The sequence below is a fragment of the Mauremys mutica genome, chromosome 26 (genome assembly GCF_020497125.1).
Source record: "Mauremys mutica isolate MM-2020 ecotype Southern chromosome 26, ASM2049712v1, whole genome shotgun sequence".
Classification (NCBI taxonomy): Eukaryota; Metazoa; Chordata; order Testudines; family Geoemydidae; genus Mauremys; species Mauremys mutica.
In genome coordinates, this window is record NC_059097.1 from 5,997,039 (window position 1) to 6,019,064 (window position 22,026).

At 57.7% G+C, this 22,026-nt stretch overlaps 1 protein-coding gene across 1 annotated transcript in view; it reads right to left on the reverse strand.

The window, feature by feature from the left end:
• Positions 1–22,026, reverse strand: part of LOC123356733 (hydroperoxide isomerase ALOXE3-like) — a 50,656-nt gene that overhangs the window by 9,832 nt on the left and 18,798 nt on the right. Inside the window, exons 6-13 of the mRNA XM_045000107.1 lie at positions 17,082–17,254; positions 16,819–16,962; positions 14,983–15,186; positions 14,223–14,309; positions 11,170–11,339; positions 7,650–7,771; positions 6,038–6,138; positions 2,652–2,822 (exon numbers count right to left, since the gene is read on the reverse strand). Of these exons, the coding sequence (XP_044856042.1) occupies positions 2,652–2,822; positions 6,038–6,138; positions 7,650–7,771; positions 11,170–11,339; positions 14,223–14,309; positions 14,983–15,186; positions 16,819–16,962; positions 17,082–17,254 (1,172 nt within the window). The remainder of the gene's footprint in view (positions 1–2,651; positions 2,823–6,037; positions 6,139–7,649; positions 7,772–11,169; positions 11,340–14,222; positions 14,310–14,982; positions 15,187–16,818; positions 16,963–17,081; positions 17,255–22,026) is intronic.

The following is a 22,026-nucleotide window of genomic DNA, read 5'->3' on the forward strand; positions in this document are numbered from 1 at the left end:
TCCTGGCCAGATGGCAAGGGCCATACGAGATAATAGAAGCCGTTGGAGAGGTCGATTACAAAGTCCGACAGCCCGGACGCCGGAAGCTGGAACAAATCTATCATGTGAACCTGTTGAAACCTTGGCAAGACAGAGAAGCGCATGTGGTCACTATAGGGTCACCCCCTCCCGAGAGCAACCTGCCTGGCCAAGTGGGAATATCCCCAGAATTGACCTCTGACCAACGAGCGGAGGTGGTCCACATGATTGAACGCAACCAGGACGTGTTCTCAGAAAAGCCAGGCAGGACTACTGAGGTTCACCATCACATCCTCACAGAGCCTGGAGTGAAGGTGAATGTAAAGCCATACCGGATCCCGGAGGCGAAAAGAGAAGAGATCAAGTCAGAAGTCAGGAAAATGTTGAAGTTAGGGGTCATTGAAGAGTCTCATAGCCAATGGTCAAGCCCAGTGGTCCTAGTACCTAAGCCGGATGGCAGTATGAGGTTTTGCAATGACTTCCGGAAACTGAATGAGGTGTCCCAATTTGATGCGTACCCTATACCCCGGATAGATGAGCTAATTGACCGACTGGGGAAAGCACGATTTTTGTCCACCCTTGACCTGACTAAGGGTTATTGGCAAATTCCCTTGGCCAGGGCCGACAAAGAGAAGACGGCCTTTTCAACTCCAGAGGGACTGTATCAATACACTGTCCTCCCGTTCGGTTTACATGGGGCTCCTGCCACCTTCCAACGACTCATGGACAAACTGTTACGCCCACATGGCAGGTATGCGGCCGCCTATCTTGATGACGTCATTATACATAGCCCAGATTGGGAGACGCACTTGGGGAAGGTGGAAGCAGTCCTGGACACCTTGAGGAAAGCAGGGCTGACTGCAAATCCCTCCAAATGCGCAATTGGGCTAGCAGAAGCCAAATACCTTGGATATATAGTGGGGAGAGGTGTGGTAAAGCCCCAACTCAACAAGTTAGAGGCAATACAGAATTGGCCCCGACCTGTCCGGAAGAAACAGGTCAGAGCATTCCTGGGGCTGGTGGGGTACTACAGGCGGTTCATCCCCCACTTCGCCACCAGGGCATGCCCGCTAACTGACCTAACGAAAGCCCATAGCCCAGATATAGTGAAATGGTCTAGCGCGGCTGAGGAGGCATTTGCAGATCGGCGGACCGCGCTCTGCACTGACCCAGTGCTGGTAGCTCCAGACTGGGAGAAGGAGTTTATCTTGCAAACGGATGCCTCAGAAGTTGGGTTGGGAGCGGTGCTTTCACAACTGGTTGGAGCGGAAGAACACCCCGTCCTGTTCCTCAGTAGGAAACTCCTGCCCAGGGAACGGAAATATGCCGTAGTTGAAAAGGAATGCCTGGCCGTAAAGTGGGCCATTGAAAGTCTTCGCTATTACCTACTCGGACGGAAGTTTACCCTTGTCACGGACCATGCTCCCCTGAAGTGGATGCACCAAAACAAAGAGAAAAATGCGAGAGTGACCAGGTGGTTCCTGTCGCTACAACCCTTCCACTTCAGAGTACAACATAGGTCTGGAATCAAGCATGGCAACGGGATGGCCTTTCAAGGGTACACTGTTTTGCCGACCCAAGTAGCCCAACCCTGTAGTGTTGAGCAGGGGGGTGGGATGTGTGATAAACTCAGGACAGACAGTTGCCAGAGGGGGGGGGGAGGAGTCAGTCCCAGAGGGTTAAAAGGCCCTCCTCCTTATCAACTGAGAGGCAACTACAGGTCAAGCAGGTTCAGCTGAGAAAGGGTTACCAAGGTAGCAAATTAGAATCAGCTGAGGGGAGCTACCTGAGGGTAATTAGGATCAGCTGGTTCCAACTTGGAGCTGCCTGAGACCTTTTTAAACCCCTTCCTGGGAGGAAGGAAGGGTGTGGGGGGGAAGCAGAGAGAGAGAAGGAGCCTGGCTACCAGGAGTGTTGAAGCAGCAAGCCTCCCCAGGCAGAGCGGCAGGACGCTCTCCTACAAGGCAGGGTAAAAAAATACTTTAATTAAGACTGGTGAGAAGACAGGGAACAGACTTCCCCTGAGTCCTAAGGGGGACTGCATTACCCTAGCCGGTCTCACCAGAGCTAAAAACAGCAGAGGCTGGGGAGACTGAGACGGGACTTTGCCACAATAGTCTCTGAGGGCCAGGAGCTCCTTGCACCGACTGCACACATACGCCACCCGCCCACAGGGCAGGTAATCATACATGCGACAGTCAGCGCAATAAACTGGATATCCCCCACTCTGCTGCTGGGCTTCTGCCTGCATTGTCTCCTAGTTAGTGAAAGGGTGGTTTACGGAAAGTAGTTTTGGAATGTGGTTCAGTTTATAGGTTTTAGGGGGGGGCCACGGGGAAGGGGTTAGGACTCGCGAGGGGCTCCCACTCCCTTCCCACTCCCCTTCTAAACTCCCTTGCGAAACTCCCTGTTAGCAGCCCCTGGTCGCAAAGCTCCCTGGTCGCTTGTGCGCGGCTTTATAAAGCCCTGGCCTGAGTGAATGCCCCGCCCACTGATTAAGGCTCAGCCAATTACCAGAGGCTTCGAGCTTTCAAACCTGCCTCCAACTGCCAGCCAGAGCACACGGTCCCTCAAACAACCAAACAAACAAACAGACTGACAAACACAAGCATCCATGGGGCTGCTCCACTCACCAGGTCTCCTGGCTCGTAGCTCACGACGGCGAGGAGGGAGAGGAGGTCGCAGGTGGCGTTCACCGCGGGCAGGGTGCCCAGGACGCTGCGCAAGGTGGCGGTGCCCTTGGTGGTGGGCGGGGTAGCTCTCAAGGTCGATGGTGTGTTGGGCATCCAGGCGGCGAAATCGTACTGTGGTACAGACACACCCAGGTGGGTCAGCGCCTCCCCTTGCGGGAGGGAAGCTACCCCAGAGAAACCAGGAGTCCTAGTGGCTACAAAGCCAGGATGTGGATCCTGAGTAGACCTTAAAGGCACAGCATGTAGGTGGTTGTATAGCTTCGTAGTCATAGTGTATATTATCTACCCCACGTATTAGCGTCTATTAAGCACCAATAACATTAAGCACGACTATTTTAACAGTGATCTAAGTCAAACTGGCCTAATACCATCATCCTGGTCATTGATGCTAAGTGTCCCATAACACCTTGCAGCTCGTGAAGTAAACGTTTGTCACAGATAGGAAACTTGTCAAAAATCAAGATACATTTGTTCTCTGTCGTACGACAAGCCAGGGAATTACCTTCGCAGCTCAGTCCCGGGGATATTAGCCTCCAGAACAAAGCTACGAACAGAACAAGACGTTAGAGAACTGGAATGAACCGATGGGCTGGGTTTTTGTGATGTGCAAAGACATGTGTCACTTGTAGAATCATAGGAATGATAGCAGCGGAAATGTGTAAATTGGGGCGCATGAGGTGAACGTAACATCACTGCACGGGCTGGCTCCTCGGAGGTTGGTCGTGTGCAGAGCCTTTTTCCTGTACCATATTCACAAACCTGACTGACGCTGGCTATTTGGTCTCTTGAGTGTATTTCATAATGAACCAACGTGTGGTCAAGCAATTGACGATACAATTTAGCAGCAACAGATTTAACATAATCCAACCAACCTCGACTTCCCCATAAGAACAGCCACACCGGGGCAGACCAATGGTGCGTCTAGCCCAGTATCCTGTCTGCCAACACTGGCCAATGCCAGGCGTCATAGGGAATGAACAGAACAGGGAATCATTGAGTGAGCCACACGCTGCCGTCCGCTCCCAGCTTCTGGCACTCCGAGGCTGGAGACACACAGAACATGGGGTGCCACCGAAGCACCAGGGCAGTTGAGTGCCTGAGCCGTGCTCAGAGGAATGCCATTGCTAGGAGCCGGGCGAATGCCTGTCAAACTGCCGTGGGAAGTTTTTAAGAGTCAGTCAAGGGGCCACCCCTAAAACAAGGCCTGTTAGAGTCTGCTCAGAAACTAGCAGCGTGTGTGTGGGGGGGGTGAGGGAATCCACTGTGCGACAGTGAACGCAAACGGTGACCAGAGGAGAACGGAGCGAGAGGCTGAGGTGAAAGCCAGCGAGCCAAACATGGCCTGAGCGCCTACAGTGCAGCGTGAAGCTGGGGCAGTGGGACCCTGGTGTATGGACTTGGTGTATCCTAGCCCACGCCTGAGCATCCGCAGTGGGCTGAGAATTGCTGGCCCCAGGTCTCAGCCAGGCCAGCACAGCCATAGAACCACAGGGTTACAAGGCACCGTAAGGGTCATCGAGTCGACCCCCCCTGCCGAGCTGCAGGATTTATTGTGTTTCCACCAGCCATGACAGCCGGCTTACCCAGTCTCCAGCCCATACTGCCCTACACAGACCTTCTGACTCGGATCTGCGGCTTGAGCTGCGTCCACACTGCCCCGTGACAGGGCTTGGATCTGACTCGCAGCAGGACTCGGGCTCTGACCTACCCCACCAGCGAAGTCCGAGGATCTGGGTCCTGACCCAAGTCAGATTGGTCTGTGTGTGGACGACAGGAGGGCTTGGCCTCAAACCTGAGTCACACCCCGGGCTGCATGTGCAGTGTGGACAAACCCAGTGTGTCCCTGGGATAAGCTAGAGAGAGAGAGGGGTTTGAGGGCTGTTTGCTAAGGAAGCCTGGGTTCTTCCTGCCTTTGGAGCAGCGGCGTTTATCCATTCCTGGTACATAAATCAGACGGCATCAAAAGGATACCAGATTCCATCGATTTCTGCCTCTGCCTGGAACGTACCAAGGGGCCTGAAACTTGACTAGCCACTCGGCTCAAAGAGAGGCAACAGTGTGAACCTAGCACTAGCGGTGCAGCACCCATGTCTTCATGGGCCCAGAGCGGGAGAACCCACCTAGCCCTGAGGTGACTTGGGCTCAATGCACAGGGACTTCCTGTGTGACCCGGGGGAATCACTCAGCCGGGGGCTGGGTAGGTCTGTTCCCCAGAGGGGTCACCCCAAGCACATTGGGCTCGCAGGTTTTTTAAGGCCAGAAGGGACAATTATGAGCCCCTAGTCTGACCTGCCTAGCCCAGTGATCCCTGAATGGAGGCCAACAACCTCTGGAGGGGCTAGAACCAGATGCATGATCCTGGGTAAAGGTCTTCATGGTCCATTAGTGAATTATCCACCCTGCTAAACCTGGGCACTTTACTTCCAGTTTAGAGTCAATGGGGCCAGATCCCGGCTGGTGTCAATGGGAATCTCTCCACTGGAGTCAATGGGGCCGGATCCCAGCTGGTGTCAATGGGAATCTCTCCAGTGGAGTCAATGGGACCAGATCCCAGCTGGTGTCAATGGGCGTCTCTCCATGGGAGTCAATGGGGCCAGATCCCAGCTGGTGTCAATGGGCGTCTCTCCATGGGAGTCAATGGGACCAGATCCCAGCTGGTGTCAATGGGCGTCTCTCCATGGGAGTCAATGGGACCAGATCCCAGCTGGTGTCAATGGGCGTCTCTCCACTGGAGTCAATGAGGCCAAACCCCAGCTGGTGTCAATGGGCATCTCTCCATTGGAGTCAATGGGACCAGATCCCAGCTGGTGTCAATGGGTGTCTCTCCATTGGAGTCAATGGGACCAGATCCCAGCTGGTGTCAATGGGCATCTCTCCATTTGAGTCAATGGGCCAGATCCCAGCTGGTGTCAATGGACGTCTCTCCATTAGAGTCAATGGGACCTGATCCCAGCTGGTGTCAATGGACGTCTCTCCATTGGAGTCAATGGGCCAGACCCCAGCTGGTATCAATGGACGTCTCTCCATTGCAGTCAATGGGGACAGATCCCAGCTGGTGTCAATGGGTGTCTCTCCATTGGAGTCAATGGGCCAGACCCCAGCTGGTATCAATGGACGTCTCTCCATTGCAGTCAATGGGGACAGATCCCAGCTGGTATCAATGGAGTGACACTGATTTCCCTTGCCATGTAGACGCCCTCTGGACCAGTGCAGAGATCCACCCACCAAATCAGCTGAGCTTCCCAGGGTGCCAAAGAGGAGTGGGAACCTGCAAAGCAGCATATTTCAGGGCTATTCAAACCCAGCTCCCCCCAACTCTCTCCTACCTGCCCGCTGTTGACAGCCGCATGCCGGGCCGAGCTGCAGTAGACGATCATGGTGAGGAACTTGATAAGCTCAGCTCTGGTCTGCAATGTGGAGGGGACACCTGATGAGTGGACAAAATGACACAGGCAGTGAGATAACACCAAGAGTCCTCTCTGCCCTGGGGAACAACACACACACACACACACACACACACAGCCACACACAGCTGCCTCAATGCCCCCTTCCCAAGCACTGCTACAGGCTGGGGACCGACTGGTTAAGCAGCAGTTCTGCAGAAAAGGACTCGGGGATTAACGTGGAGGAGAAGTTGGATATGAGTCAGCAGGGTGCCCTTGTTGCCAAGAAGGCTAAGGGCATAGTGGGCTGTATAAGTAGGGGCATTGCCAGCAGATCGAGGGATGTGATCATTCCCCTCTATTCGGCACTGGTGAGGCCACACCTGGAGTATTGCATCCAGTTTTGGGCCCCCCACTAGAGAAAAGATGTGGATAAATTGGAGACAGTCCAGCGGAGGACAACGAAAATGATCAGGGGGCTGGAGCACATGACTTATGAGGAGAGGCTGAGGGAACTGGGATTGTTTAGTCTGCAGAAGAGAAGAATGAGGGGGGATTTGATAGCCGCCTTCAACTGAAGAAGGATTCCAAAGAGGATGGAGCTCGGCTGTTCTCAGTGTTGGCAGATGACAGAACAAGGAGCAATGGTCTCAATTTGCAGTGGCAGAGGTCTAGGTTGGATATTCGGAAAAAGTATTTCACTAGGAGGGTGGTGAAGCACTGGAATGGGTTCCTAGGGAGGTGGTAGAATCTCCATCCTTAGAGGTTTTTAAGGTCAGGCTTGGCAAAGCCCTGGCTGGGATGAGTTAGTTGGGAATGGTCCTGCTTTGAGCAGGGGGTTGGACTAGATACCTCCTGAGGTCCCTTCCAACCCTAATCTGTGATTCTATGATTCCCCACTAAGAGGAATGGGGCAAATAATGGAGTGTTTGGTTCATGGGCCAGACAAGGGGAAAAAAATCATTTTGGGTCCAACCAAAACTGAAATTTTTCATGAACTGAAAGGTCATAATGAAAATCAAAATGTTTCCTTTGGAGAATGTTGAAATGGAACTTTTCCTAGATGCTAAAGCCACCGTGACAGTCTACTCTGACCTGCGTAACTTCCCGGAGCTAATTCCTGGTTCAGCTAGAGCCGAGGCTTCAGAAAAACATCCACTCTTGAGGTAAAAATTACCAGTGGAGGCCAGAAACTTGACGGAGAACCCACTGCAGCCCTCCGGGAGTTATTCCAATGACTGTTTCCCCTCACTGGTAAAAATTTACACCTTCATTCCAGTGGCAATTGGTTTGGTTTCAATTTCCAGCCGCTGGATCTTTCTCTGCTAGATCGAAGAGCCCGTCATCAAATTGTTGTTCCCCACGTGGGTTCTTATACACTGCTTTGGCCTCTACGTGGAGCAGCGAGGCCACAAGGAGAGGCCGGCACGGTTCCTTCCCCGGGCAATGCGGCCACACCCTGGTACCTTTAAGCCTCACCCAGCCCTAAGTGAGTTCTAACCAGACCCCCACTGGCTACGCTGGAGAGGGTGAGCGAGGGAGTAGAGGATGGTACCGGACGACTTCCTGCCCAAAAACCCTTCGGTGAAGATTTCTGCCACCCAGGCCTGCAGCTCGGAGTCCTTCTCGACAGTGGCGTCACTCTGGTAGTACAGCCCAATGATGCCAGAGACAAAGCTGTGGGGGTTAAAGGAGAAACCAGTGAGCCAGGTATGCAGTGGGGTCACTCCGGAGTCACACCAGGGTGAGCGAGAGGGGAACCAGCCCAAGTGACTCCAAGGGAGTTACTCCTGATTTGCACAAGGGGGCAGTGTGAAAGGAATCAAACCCCAACGAGATAATAAATTACTGAGAATGAAATGTTATGGGAAAGTCACTAGATGGCACCACAGGACTAGGAACAGGCATTGTACAGCGTTTCAGCTGTAAGCCGTTTGCCACACACAGAGATTTTTGTTTCAGTGGCAGGATGCTGCTCACGGCACTGATGTGATTTCAATGACTCCTGGAAGTTAACCCTGCTCTGGTCACCTCTACTGACCCCCCTGCCCAGCCCAGACATCAAAATCTCACTCAGCAAGTCCTTGCCGAGGCTGAGGGGTAACAGGGTGTCTCACAGTTCTGGGAGTCCTGCTCAGGATGTCAGACTTGCACTGCTCCCAATAGAACAATGCTGATTTACACCAGCTGGGGATCTGGCCCCATTGACTCCAATGGAGAGACGCCCATTGTCACCAGCTGAGATCCAGCCCCATTGACACTAATGGAGAGACGCCCATTGACACCAGCTGAGGTCTGGCCCCATTGACTCCAGTGGAGAGACGCCCATTGACACCAGCTGGGATCCGGCCCCATTGACACTAATGGAGAGACGCCCATTGGCACCAGCTGAGGTCTGGCCCCATTGACTCCAATGGAGAGACGCCCATTGACACCAGCTGGGGTCTGGCCCCATTGACTCCAGTGGAGAGACGCCCATTGACACCAGCTGGGGTCTGGCCCCATTGACACTAATGGAGAGACGCCCATTGACACCAGCTGGGATCTGATGGGCATAAGACCCACGGGATCAGGCCTCACATTACAAACAGCAGCCAGCTCTGACAGGCCCGTGTCCCTGATGGCCCAGTGGTTAGTGCAGTAATCTGCAGTGTGGCAGACCCAGATCTGAAGCCCCACTCTGCAGCCTGTTCATGTGAACACAGGGCCCCAACCCCTGTGCAATAACTGGGGGGCAGGAGAGGTTCCCTGTGAGGAAAGCACTGGCCTGTTTTCAGGGCCTCATTCCAGGGGACGATTTGTGGCTCTGAGTCAGGCACCGCCCTCTAGCCTTCAATTAGGCACCCAAACCTCTGCCTAGTGGCCTGTAGCTTCTTTGATGCCTAACTCTCCCCTTGCGAATCTGGCCTGCCTCAGTTTCCCTCAAAGGGGACTCACCCTATTGGCCGACCTTTGCAAAGCCCTTTGAGATCTGACGAGGATCGGCCCGAGGGTCAACGGTTCATATTGATCCCTGCCGGATGGTCCCACGCTCCTGCCCAGCCGGAAGGGCGACGTCCCAGAAAGCACCCGACTCTTTTAGAAGCTTTCGGCCGAGGCGAATTTCACCCAAGGCAGCATTTTCTGTGCTCCCTCCCCTGCGTCCCTGAGACAAACCCCCCAGTTCTGTTGGCAAGAACCTCTTTCCAAAGCCACATTCAGCGTCAGCGGATCAACTAGCTTCGGAAAGCCTCCATCACGCCCAGGCTGTTTGCATTTTCCCAGCTGCCCGCGGGAACGTGTCCATGTCTCAGCAGCGTGAGGAAAAGGCCTGAACCCCTGTCCTGCCCCATAATCTTCCCCTGCACTAGGGACGAGGAAAGAGAGAGGAGTAGGTCAGATCCCCAGCTGGTGTAACTGGTTGTCACTCCATTGGATTCAGTGAGACCAGTTTCCCAGCTTGTGTCAAGGGATTTCCACTGGCTCTCTCACCCACCCTTTGTCTATTTAGATTGCGAGCTGGTTGAGGCAGGAACCTTCTGTCCATGGGTGTCTCTCTCTGCAGCACCTAGCACCCTGACAGTACCGATCTCCGTCAGGGTCTGTGCAGCGCCTGGCACAATGTGGGCTCTGATCTTTGTCTGGGTCTGTGCAGCGCCTGGCACAGTGGAGTTCTAATCCTGACTGTAGCAAACTATAATCATTTAATCGCGGCCCATAAGTATCTACATGGGGAACAAATATATACAAATGGGCTCTTTGCTCTATCAGAGAAATGTCTAAGAAGAGACAATGGCTGGAAGGTGAAGCTAGATAAACTCAGGCAGGAAATAAGGTGTCTTTTTTTAAAGGCGAGAGTAATTAACCATTGGAACAATTTACCAAGGGTCATGGAGGATTATCCCTCACTGGCAATTTTAAAATCAAGATTGGCTGTTTTTTTTCTGAAAGATCAGCCCTAGGAATTATTTTAGGGAGGTTTTCTGGCCTATGTAAGACAGCAGATCAGAGTACATAATCACAATGGTCCCTTGTGGCCTTAGAATCTATAAATAAAAATGATAGGACCACAGCCTCAGTGAGTGTAAATAAACACATGTGTATTGAAGTCTCACAGATTCACATCAGCTGTGGATCGAGCCCGAATCTTCAGGCCTCATGGACGTGAAGAAACCTTCAGATTGTGACCTGAATGTAACCTGATGCAGCAACGCTGCCTGAGTTTGCAGAGAGCCTGAGCCCATTGCTTTGAGAGGAGGGTGGTGAGTTGCTCCCCATATGTGCCATTAACTCTGACACATAAGGCCAACAATTTCCAGCTCCCGATGACTACATCAGTGCTGATGAAAGCACATTACAGAGGAAAGAGATGACCCCCATTGTGATGTTCTACTAGGAGCAGCACCTCATTGAAGGGGAATTTGTGGATGGGGTTTGGTCAGGGCCGGTGCAAGGATGTTTCGCGCCCTAGTAAAAATTCCACCTTGTGCCCCCTGCACTCCCGCCCTGAGGTGCCCCCCCTGCAGCAGCTCCCCACCCTCCGCCCTGAGGTGCCCCCCTTGCGGCAGCTCCCCACCCTCCGCCCTGAGGCACCCCTCACCCCAGCTCACCCCTGCTCCGCGCATGAGCACGAGCACCCCGAACACGCCGTGGCCGCTTCACTTCTCCCGCCTCCCAGGCTTGCAGCGCCTAAGCTGATTGGCGCCGCAAGCCTGGGAGGCGGGAGAAGTGAAGCGGCCACGCCGTGCTCGGGGAGGAGGCGGGGCAGGGGTGAGCTGGAGCGGGGAGTTCCCCTGGGTGCCGCCCCCCCCCCTTACTTGCTGCAGGCGGCCCTCCCCGCCTAAATGCCAGCGGCAACCGGGGCGGCCAAAGATCCGGCCACCGCGGTCACTGCCGAAAAAAACGGCGCCCCCCAAATCCCAGCGCCCTAGGTGACCGCCTACATGGTTGCACCGGCCCTGGGCTTGGTCTGTGGGTGGGGCTTGACAGAGCACTACCTCTGTTTTCTCCTAGAGATTCACTGCTCTGCCCAGCTCCACTGTGGTTCCTCCACCCGCAGCTCTGAGGCATCACTAGCCCCCGCCCCCTGGATTCACCTCTCCACCGCTGTCCAGATCCTCATGCCATCGTCCCGGTAGTAGTAATTGGGGAGCGAGGTGACCCCACGAGCTTCCAGGTCGTCCGGCAGACAGAGCGCCTCGTAGCTCACATTCTCCACGCCCTTGGCCAGCAGTTTCAGCATCCCGGCCTGACCCGTCGAGGTGGCCTGGAAGAGAGGCAAGAATCTAGAAATCTTGAGAGGACAGATCCCCAGCTGGTGTCAATGGGCGTCTCTCCATTGGAGTCAATGGGGCCAGACCCCAGCTGGTGTCAATGGGCATCTCTCCATTGTAGTCAATGGGGCCAGATCCCAGCTGGTGTCAATGGGCGTCTCCCCATTGGAGTCAACGGGGCCAAACCCCGGCTGGTGTCAATGGGCGTCTCTCCATTGGAGTCAACGGGGCCAGATCCCAGCTGGTGTCAATGGGCGTCTCTCCATTGGAGTCAACGGGGCCAGACCCCGGCTGGTGTCAATGGGCGTCTCTCCATTGGAGTCAATGGGGCCAGATCCCGGCTGGTGTCAATGGGCGTCTCTCCATTGGAGTCAATGGGGCCAGACCCCAGCTGGTGTCAATGGGCGTCTCTCCATTGGAGTCAACGGGGCCAGACCCCGGCTGGTGTCAATGGGCATCTCTCCATTGGAGTCAACGGGGCCAGACCCCGGCTGGGGTCAATGGGCGTCTCTCCATTGGAGTCAATGGGGCCAGATCCCCAGCAGGTGTAAATCAGCATTGTTCTGTTGGTGGCAGTGCACGTCTGACATCTTGCGCCGGACTGCAACCCCCGAACCCGACCCCTGCACCGGACTGCAACCCCCGACCCAGACCCCTGCGCCGGACTGCAATTCTCAACCCCGACCCCTGCGCTGGACTGCAATCCCGACCCCGACCCCTGCGCCGGACTGCAACCCCCGACCCCGACCCCTGCGCCGGACTGCAACCCCCGACCCCGACCCCTGCGCCGGACTGCAACCCCCGACCCCGACCCTGCGCCGGACTGCAACCCCCGACCCCGACCCCTGCGCCGGACTGCAACCCCCGACCCCGACCCCTGCGCCGGACTGCGACCCCCGACCCCGACCCCTGCGCCAGACTGCAATCCCATCCCTGACCCCTGCGCCGGACTGCAATCCCCGACCCCGACCCCTGCGCTGGACTGCAACCCCCGACCCCTGCGCCGGACTGCAACCCCCGACCCCGACCCCGACCCCTGCGCCAGACTGCAATCCCAACCCCGACCCCTGCGCCGGACTGCAATCCCATCCCCGACCCCTGCGCCAGACTGCAATCCCCTCCCCGACCCCTGCGCCGGACTGCAACCCCCGACCCCGACCCCTGCGCCGGACTGCAATCCCAACCCCGACCCCTGCGCCAGACTGCAACCCCCGACCACGATCCCTGCGCCGGACTGCGACCCCCGACCCCGACCCCTGCGCCGGACTGCGACCCCCGACCCCGACCCCTTCGCCAGACTGCAACCCCAACCCCGACCCCTGCGCCGTACTGCAACCCCTGACCCCGACCCCTGCGCCAGACTGCAATCCTCAACCCCGACCCCTGCGCCGGACTGCAACCCCCGACCCTGACCCCTGCGCCGGACTGCAATCCCAACCCCGACCCCTGCGCCGGACTGCAATCCCAACCCCGACCCCTGCGCCGGACTGCAATCCCCGACCCCGACCCCTGCGCCGGACTGCAACCCCCGACCCCGATCCCTGCGCCGGGCTGCAACCCCCGACCCCGACCCCTGCGCCGGACTGCAACCCCTGACCCCGACCCCTGCGCCGGACTGCAATCCCAACCCCGACCCCTGCGCCGGACTGCAACCCCCGACCCCGACCCCTGCGCCGGACTGCAATCCCATCCCCGACCCCTGCACCGGACTGCACTCCCCGAGCCCGCTCCCTGCGCCGGACTGCAACCCCCGACCCCGACCCCTGCGCCGGACTGCAACCCCCGACCCCGACCCCTGCGCTGGACTGCAACCCCCGACCCCGATCCCTGCGCCGGACTGCAACCCCCGACCCCGACCCCTGCGCCGGACTGCAATCCCATCCCCGACCCCTGCGCCGGACTGCAACCCCTGAGCCCGATCCCTGGGCCGGACTGCAACCCCCGACCCGGACCCTAGTGTGCGGCTCCGAGCCCCGACTCCTGCGCTGGGCTGCGAGCCCCGACCCCCACAGTTCATGATGCACTATGATGCACACCTTAGATGTATTAGTTGATTTTGTACACGGATCTTATGATTCAAATAAATAAACATTTTATTATCATTATTTATTCTTGTTAATTACATATTTTTCTGTTTTTTCACAAAGTAACTACTATGAAATTATATGGAGGGGGGAGGGCGCAATTTCATATTCTTGCCTCTGGCGCAAAAATAGCTAGTTATGGCTCTAACCCCCCAGCCCCCACTCCCCACCCAGAGCTGGGGATAGAACCCAGGAGTCCTGGCTCCCAGCCCCCCCTGCTCTAACCCACCAGCCCCCACTCCCCTCCCAGGGCTGGGGATAGAACCCAGGAGTCCTGGCTCCCAGCCCCCCCTGCTCTAACCACCAGCCCCCACTACCCTCCCAGAGCTGGGGAGAGAACCCAGGAGTCCTGGCTCCCAGCTCCCCCTGCTCTAACCCCCGAGCCCCCGCTCCCCTCCCAGAGCTGGGGAGAGAACCCAGGAGTCCTGGCTCCCAGCCCCCCCTGCTCTAACCACCAGCCCCCACTCCCCTCCCAGAGCTGGGGAGAGAACCCAGCAGTCCTGGCTCCCAGCCCCCCCTGCTCTAACCCCCGAGCCCCCGCTCCTCTCCCAGTGCTGGGGATAGAACCCAGGAGTCCTGGCTCCCAGCTCCCCCTGCTCTAACTCACCAGCCCCCCCTCCCCTCCTAGAGCTGGGGATAGAACCCAGGAGTCCTGGTTCCCAGCCCCCCCTGCTCTAACCCACCAGCCCCCACTCCCCTCCCAGAGCACGGAGAGAACCCAGCAGTCCTGGCTCCCAGCCCCCACCCTGTTCTAGCCAAGGGGACAGGAGTGGCAGACAAGTCACCTCTCACCTTGTCGAAGACCCCTCCCGGCTGGATGAGGTTGGTCCTAGCCAGGGTGTTGATGTGCAGGGTGTAGCGGGTGTGGGGGATCAGGAGCTGTGGGGAGCAGAGCGACGTGAGGCTGAGCTGGGGCCTTGGTGCTAACTCTAAATCCAACCCCACACCCCCAGTGACACAGCCCCTGTGGGATACAGGGCCCATCGAGGGGCGACTGGCCCCACGCGGCTGCGTGAAGCAGAGACGTGCCCACACACAGCTGGGGCAGGGCACATCTGGGTGTGTCCGGAGCACGGCCCAGACAGCTTGGCATGGCTGGGCGCAGAGGACACCCGCAGAAGCAGCTGGGCATAACTGGGGCGTGGATCCAGGTGGGGAGTGGGCCCCTTTGGCTGCAGATGGCACCTTCGCACTCAGCTGGGGAACAGGCACCGCGGGCACATCTGGGGCAGGGGCTGCAGCTGGACCCTGCAGACACTGATGGGCCATAGCAGGGACAGCTGGGCACATTTTGAAGCGCGATCAGCTGCCTCTGGGCACATCTGGGACACAGACGCAGCTGGGCACAGAAGTTGCCGGACACACCTGGGGCACGCAGCTGGGCACTACCGGGGAATGGCTGCAGTGGGGCACTTCTGGGGCACGGGTGCAGCTGGGCACATCTGGGGCACACAGCTGGGCACAGCTGGCACATGGCTGTTTCCTGGCCAAAGACACAGGAAGGACATGAGGGGGTGACCCCTCCCTCCTTTCGGTCCCTCTCCCCCCTCACCTTGTAGACAGGATGGCACATGGGCAGCTGGTGCAGTGTGGCCATGCAATAGACCTCGCAGAGGAAATGCGCCTCCAGCAGGTGGGTGTTGACCTCGTGGACATGGAAGTTGGCCAGGCGCACCCAGATCTTGGCCAGGGTCCAGTCCCACTGCGGGTCGCTGGGCAGGAAGATGGGGCTGCCGGGGCCCGGGCGCTGGCTGAGCTGTGGGGGGCGGGGAAAGGAGTAAGCCTCCTGCATGGCCCACGTGCTGGGAGCCCTGCAGCTGGAGGTGGGACTAAGGCTTGTGGGCTGTGACATCCCGAGACACCAGTGGGTGGGAACCGGGGGGCGGGGGCTGCCCCACCCAGGAGGGCCCCACTCCTGAATGAGTACTTGGAGCAGGAAAGGGGGAATCAGAGCCCTCCTGTGAGACTTCTGGTCCGTCCGTCCATCCCTCCTGCCCAGCACCTCGGTCCATCCGGCCATAGGTGCAGACGCTGCGGGTGCTACGGAGCTCGAGCGCTCACGGGAAAAATAGGGGGTGCTCAGCACCCACCACCCACAGCGGGGCAGCAGATCAGCTGTTGGCGGCTGGCGGGAGGCACTTGGGGGGAGAGCGGGGAGCAGTGAGTGGCTGGCGGGAGGGGGACCTCGGGGGAAGGGGTGCAGCAGGGGCGGGAAGAGGTGGAGCAAGGGTGGGGCCTCGTGAGAAGGGTCGGAGTGGGGGCAGGGCCTCAGCGCAGAACAGGGCCTCAGCGCAGCCACTGGGAAATATCGAAGTCAGTGACTGTGCATCCATCTGTCCATCCTCCCATCCGTCCTCCTGTCCTTCTGGTCTCCCCAGCCCATCCATCCTCCCATCTGTCCTCCCATCCCTCTGGTCTCCTCGGCCCATCCATCCGCCTGTCTGTCCTCCCGTCCCTCCGGTCTCCTCGGCCCATCCATCCGCCTGTCTGTCCTCCCGTCCCTCCGGTCTCTCGGCCCATCCATCCGCCTGTGTGTCCTCCCGTCCCTCCGGTCTCCTCGGCCCATCCATCCGCCTGTCCGTCCTCCCGTCCCTCTGGTCTCCTTGGCTCATCCATTCTCCTGTCCATCCTCTTGTCTGTCCTCCCATCCTTCTGGTCTCCTCGGCCCATCCATCCTCCCATCCGTCTTCTCGTCCCTCTGGTCTCCTCCGCCCATCCACCCTCCTGTCCATCCTTCCATCCGTCCTCCGTCCCTCTGGTCTCCTTGGCCCATCCACCCTCCTGTCCATCCTCCCATCCCTCTGGTCTCCTCAGCCCATTCATCCTCCCATCCATCCTCCCGTCTTTCTGGTCTACTCGGCCCATCCATCCTGATGTCCATCTGTCTGGCCTTCCTGCCCCGTTGTAAAAATTTTTTTTAAAGGGTGAAAAGTGGATTTTCTCCTTTTCCAGCCCCACTTTCAGAGGTTTTCTGTCTTTCTTTTTCTTTCTTTTTTTTTTAACGTTTCAGTGATGAAAAATGCAGAAGACGGGAAAAGAGAAAAAAAGAGAATAAAGAGGAAAGGAAATTGAGAGAGCAACTCCCCACCTCCAAATCCAACATTTTTCACTTTCTGAACCCCCACCCCCCACCAGCCTTTTGAGTCCAATCACACTTCCTGTTTGGATCCAGTAACAGAAAGGCTCTGTCAAAATTACCCTGTATGGGAGGATCCATGTCAGAGGGTTTCTGATGGGACAATGTTTCACCCCCACAAATGTTGAGGTACCTGCTCACTAGGAAGGGCCCACTGGTCTGGATCGGGGGCAATTCCTCTGTTCTGGATTAGCCTGGCAGGGCTCCCTGGGCGGTTGTGAGCACCAGGCAGAGGCCGGGCATGCTCGTTACCTGGATGGCCAAGGGCATGACCTGCCCACCAGGTGTCAGGTGCAGCAGGCAGAGCGGAGCGGCCAGGTACTGTTGTTCCCCGTTCAGCTGCGTGGTGGGGATCCCCTCCAGGATCTTGTAATCCGTCAGGAAGATGTTCCCTTTCTGCAAGGCGGAGAGAAGGGTTCATCTCTCACATGAAACAGGCTGCTGGGTTTTTTTGCGGGCACCCACAGAACTCAGCCCTGCAGACGGCATTGGGGAGACCAGCAGGATCGTCTTACCTTGAGCTCGTCCTGCAGGGTGGTGCCCGCCCCCAGGGAGCTGGCCACCATCTCCTCCGTCACAGGAAAGTTCTCCGGGAGCGATGTGCATTTCCGCATCACCACCGGGTTGACCCCGTTCAGGAACTGGTACCCGAAGAACGAATCTTCCTGCCAGTGCTCGGAGACATACTCTGGGGACACAGATAACAACATGTGAGTCAATGGGGCCAGACCCCCAGCTGGAGTCAATGGGTGTCTCTCCATTGGAGTCAATGGGGCCAGATCCTCAGCTGATGTCAATGGGCGTCTCTCCATGGGAGTCAATAGATGGGGGAGCACGAGCCCCCTCTAGCTATGGGAGATGTGGTGGGATCCCCAACTAGCTGCTGGGGGACAGATCCTGATTCAAGCCAGAGCTGCCCTCCAGTCTCCCATGCGGATGGTGTAGTAAGAGGAGGCCCTAAGATATAAACCTTGGTATCAGAGGCCTGGTTTGAGGCCTGAGGCCTAAACTAAAGTAATGGTCAAGCAAAGTTAAGCTGTGAGCCAGAGGCCGGCCCTGCTCACAGAAGTTGGCAAGAAAAGGGCTGATGTTGCATAAACATAGATCCACATAGTGGACTGAAGCGTAAACACGGTACCAGGACGCACCAATACTGAACATTCCACACAGATAACGAGGAACAGACGGACCCATCCCAATGACAGGGGCAAAAGGGTAATATGATGGATAGGGTTGTTTTGTTCGAACCAACGTGTACAAGGTGAGAGGCGGCACCTGACTACGTAGAGGGGTCGTACCTTGAAGCATAAACACGGTCCCAGGACACACCGCCCCAGGGATGCATTCTTATACACAGGTACAAACAAGTTACACACCACTCCTGACGTATTGAGGTGCGACCCTTCTACGCAGCAAGGTACAACCCCTCTACGTAGTCAGCTGCCGCCTCTCACCTTGTACACGTTGGTTCGAACAAAACAACCCTATCCATCATATTACCCTTTTGCCCCTGTGTCACGGAGTGTGGGGGAGTCCGGCCCTGCACCCCTCTTCCTGGGCTCACAGTGACTCTCAGCCAGCGAGTAAAACAGAAGGTTTATTGAACAACAGGAACACAGGATACAGCCCAGCTTGGGTTCAGAGCCAGGACCCCTCAATCTGGCCTTTCTGGGGGGTTCAGGGTGCTTGGATCCCAGCCTAGGATCCCCTGAAACCCACCTCCCAGCTCCCAACCGAAAACTGATTCCACTTCCCCCCTCCCTTTGTCTAGCTACAGCCGGAGGTGAGACCTCCCCTCCCCCAGGCCAGGCTCATGTTACAGCTGCAGACCTGTCTCTGCCTACCAAGCACACAGACAGTCCCTGCTCTCACCTATCAACCACACAGACAGTCCCTGCTCTCACCTATCAACCACACAGACAGTCCCTATTCCATCATACCTCTCCCCCCTCCGAGACTGAACTGAGCGGGGTCACTGCCCAGTGACCCGGGGAAGTTCGGGGCCCCCTCTCCGGGACAGCGCATCCGCTATCAGGTTGGCGCTTCCCTTCACGTGGACCACGTCCATGTCATAGTCCTGCAGGAGCAGGCTCCACCTCAGGAGCTTGGCGTTGGCTCCTTTCATCTGGTGCAGCCAGGTCAGGGGAGAGTGGTCGGTGTACACGGTGAAGTGGCGCCCAAAGAGATATGGCTCCAGTTTCTTCAGGGCCCACACCATGGCCAGGCATTCCTTCTCGATGGCCGCGTAGTTCTGCTCCCGGGGTAGCAACTTCTTGCTCAGGTACACGATGGGGTGTCTCTCCCCCTTTTCATCCTCCTGCATCAACACCGCCCCCAGGCCCATGTCGGAGGCGTCGGTAAACACCATAAAGGGCTTGTCAAAGTTTGGGTTTGCCAAAACTGGGCCTTTGAGCAGAGCCTCCTTCAGTGCCTGGAGAGCCTCCTGGCACTGCTCGGTCCAGACCACCTTGTCTGGCTTCCCCTTCTTGCACAGCTCAGTGATGGGGGCAGCTATGGCACTAAAGTGGGGCACGAACCTCCGATAGTACCCCGCCATCCCAATAAAGGCCTGGACCTGCTTTTTGGTCTGGGGAGCGGGCCAGTCTCTGATCGCCTCCACCTTGGCTGGTTCCGGCTTTAGGCAGCCGCTCCCCACCCGATGGCCCAGGTAAGATACTTCAGCCATCCCCACCTTGCACTTCTCAGCCTTTACGGTTAACCCCGCCTCCCGGAGTCGGTCCAGCACTTGTCTAACCTGGAGTACGTGGTCCTCCCAGGTCTGGCTGAAGACGCAGATGTCATCAATATACGCCACAGCAAAACTCTCCATCCCCCTCAGTAGCTGATCCACCAGGCGCTGGAAGGTGGCCGGCGCTCCCTTGAGGCCAAAGGGCAGGGTCAGAAACTCATAGAGCCCCAGGGGAGTGATGAAGGCCGATTTCAGCCTGGCATCTGCGTCCAGCGGCACTTGCCAGTAGCCCTTTGTAAGATCCATGGTGGTGAGGTACCGAGCACCTCCCAGCTTGTCTAGGAGCTCATCAGGCCTTGGCATGGGGTAGGCATCAGATACGGTGATGGCATTAAGCTTTCGATAGTCCACGCAGAACCGGATCGACCCGTCCTTCTTGGGGACCAGCACCACTGGGGAGGCCCAGGGGCTGGCGGACGGCTGGATCACTCCTAAAGCCAGCATGTCCCTGACCTCCCTTTCCAGGTCCTGGGCCGTCTTCCCGGTAACCCGAAAAGGGGAGCATCGTATCGGGGTGTGTGCCCCAGTCTCCACCCTGTGGACAGTCAAATTAGTGCGCCCAGGCTGGTTGGAAAACAACGGTCGGTACAGTTGCAGCACCCCTCTGATCTCAGCATGCTGAGCCGGGGTCAGCTGATCTGAGAGGGGAATCGCCTCCAGGGGGAAACCGGCCTTTGTCCCTGGGAATAGATCCCCTAGAGGGTCATCCCCCGGCTCCTCCCAGTGCCCACACACGGCCAGCACCATATTCCCCCGGTCATAATATGGCTTCATCATATTCACATGGTACACCCGGCGGTGATGCGCCCGGTTAGACAGCTCCACCACATAGTTTACCTCATTTAGCTGCTTGACAACCTTGAAGGGCCCTTCCCAGGCAGCCTGGAGTTTGTTTTTCCTCACGGGGATGAGAACCATCACTTGGTCCCCGGTGGCGAAGGCGCGGGCCCGCGCCGTGCGGTCGTACCAGACCTTCTGCTTCCTCTGGGCTCGGGCCAGATTCTCCCTGGCCAGGCCCATGAGCTCGGTAAGTCTTTCCCGGAAGGTCAGGACATACTCCACCACCGACTCGCCATCGGGAGCGGCCTTCCCCTCCCATTCGTCTCTCAGCAGGTCCAGGGGCCCCCTTACCCGCCTTCCATATAACAGTTCGAAAGGCGAAAACCCAGTAGACTCCTGGGGTACCTCCCTGTACGCAAACAGCAGGTGAGGTAAGTACTTGTCCCAGTCCTGTGGGTGCTGGTGCATGAATGTTTTTAGCATCATCTTTAGCGTCCCGTTGAACCTCTCCACCAGCCCGTTGGTCTGGGGGTGGTACGCTGAGGCCCAGCTGGGTCGGACCCCACATTTCTCCCACAGGGACTGGAGCAGCTCCGACATGAAGTTGGACCCCTGGTCCGTTAAGACTTCCTGGGGGAATCCCACCCGGCTGAAAATGGTCATCAGCGCATCCGCCACGGTGGCTGCTTCGGTAGAGGACAAGGCCACCGCCTCGGGGTATCGAGTGGCGAAATCTACCACCACCAAGATGTATTTCTTTCCTGACCGGGTCGCCTGGCTGAGAGGCCCCACCATGTCCATGGCCACCTTCTGGAAAGGCTCTTCTATGATGGGCAAAGGCCTCAGAGCTGCTTTCCCCTTGTCCCGGGCCTTCCCCACCCGCTGGCAGGGGTCACAGGATTGGCAGTACTGCCGGACATGGGTAAAGACCCCAGGCCAGTAAAAGTTCTGTAGCAGCCTCTGCCTGGTGCGCCGGATTCCCTGGTGCCCTGCGAGGGGGATGTCATGGGCCAGGTACAGCAGCTTGTGGCGAAACTTCTGAGGAACCACCAGCTGCCTCCTAATCCCCCATGACTCCACCTCCCCGGGGGGAGCCCATTCCCGGTACAGGAACCCCTTCTCCCACAGGAACCTCTCCTTGCAACCTCTCCTCATGGTCTGCGCTGCATTGAGGTCAGCCCGTTCCCTGGGCTTCTGCAAGGAGGGATCCTTCTGCACCTCGGCCTGGAACTCAGCAGCTGGGACAGGGATGGGGCCCTGCTCTCTCTCACCGGCTGGGTCTGAGGCCGCAGCCTCTCTGGGTCGTGTCTCTGGGCATTCCCTCCCCACCAGGCACTCGGGCAGAGTACTTTCCCCGTTGTCAGGGTGCAGAGCCCTGCGCCGACTCTGACTACGGGTCACAATCAGGGTACCCCGGGTATTGCCGGGCCAGGTCTCGAGGTCCCCCCCCATTAGCACCTCTGTGGGCAAATGGGAGTGCACTCCCACATCCTTGGGGCCCTCCTTGACCCCCCACTTCAGGTGCACCCTCGCCACGGGCACCTTGAATGGGGTCCCGCTCACGCCCATCAGGGTCAGGTAGGTATCAGGCACCATCCGATTTAGGCCCACCACCTCGGGCCGGGCCAGCGTCACCTCTGCGCCTGTGTCCCAGTACCCAGTGACCTTCTTCCCATCCACCTCCAGGGGAACCAGGCACTGTTTCCGGAGGGGCAGCCCCATGGCCACCCTGTAGCAGCCCCTTGGGACCGGAGCATCCAGCCCCCCAGAGGCGCTGACCGGGGGCCCTCCTCCCTCCTCCCCAGGTGGGACGCTGCCAGCCCCCCTCTCTTGGGCATGTTGCCCCTCCTCCGATTGGGTCTGTACCCAGTCAACCCTCGGCGGGTTGGGTCTGCTCGGTCTGTCTCTGAGCTTGGGGCACTGGGCCCGTA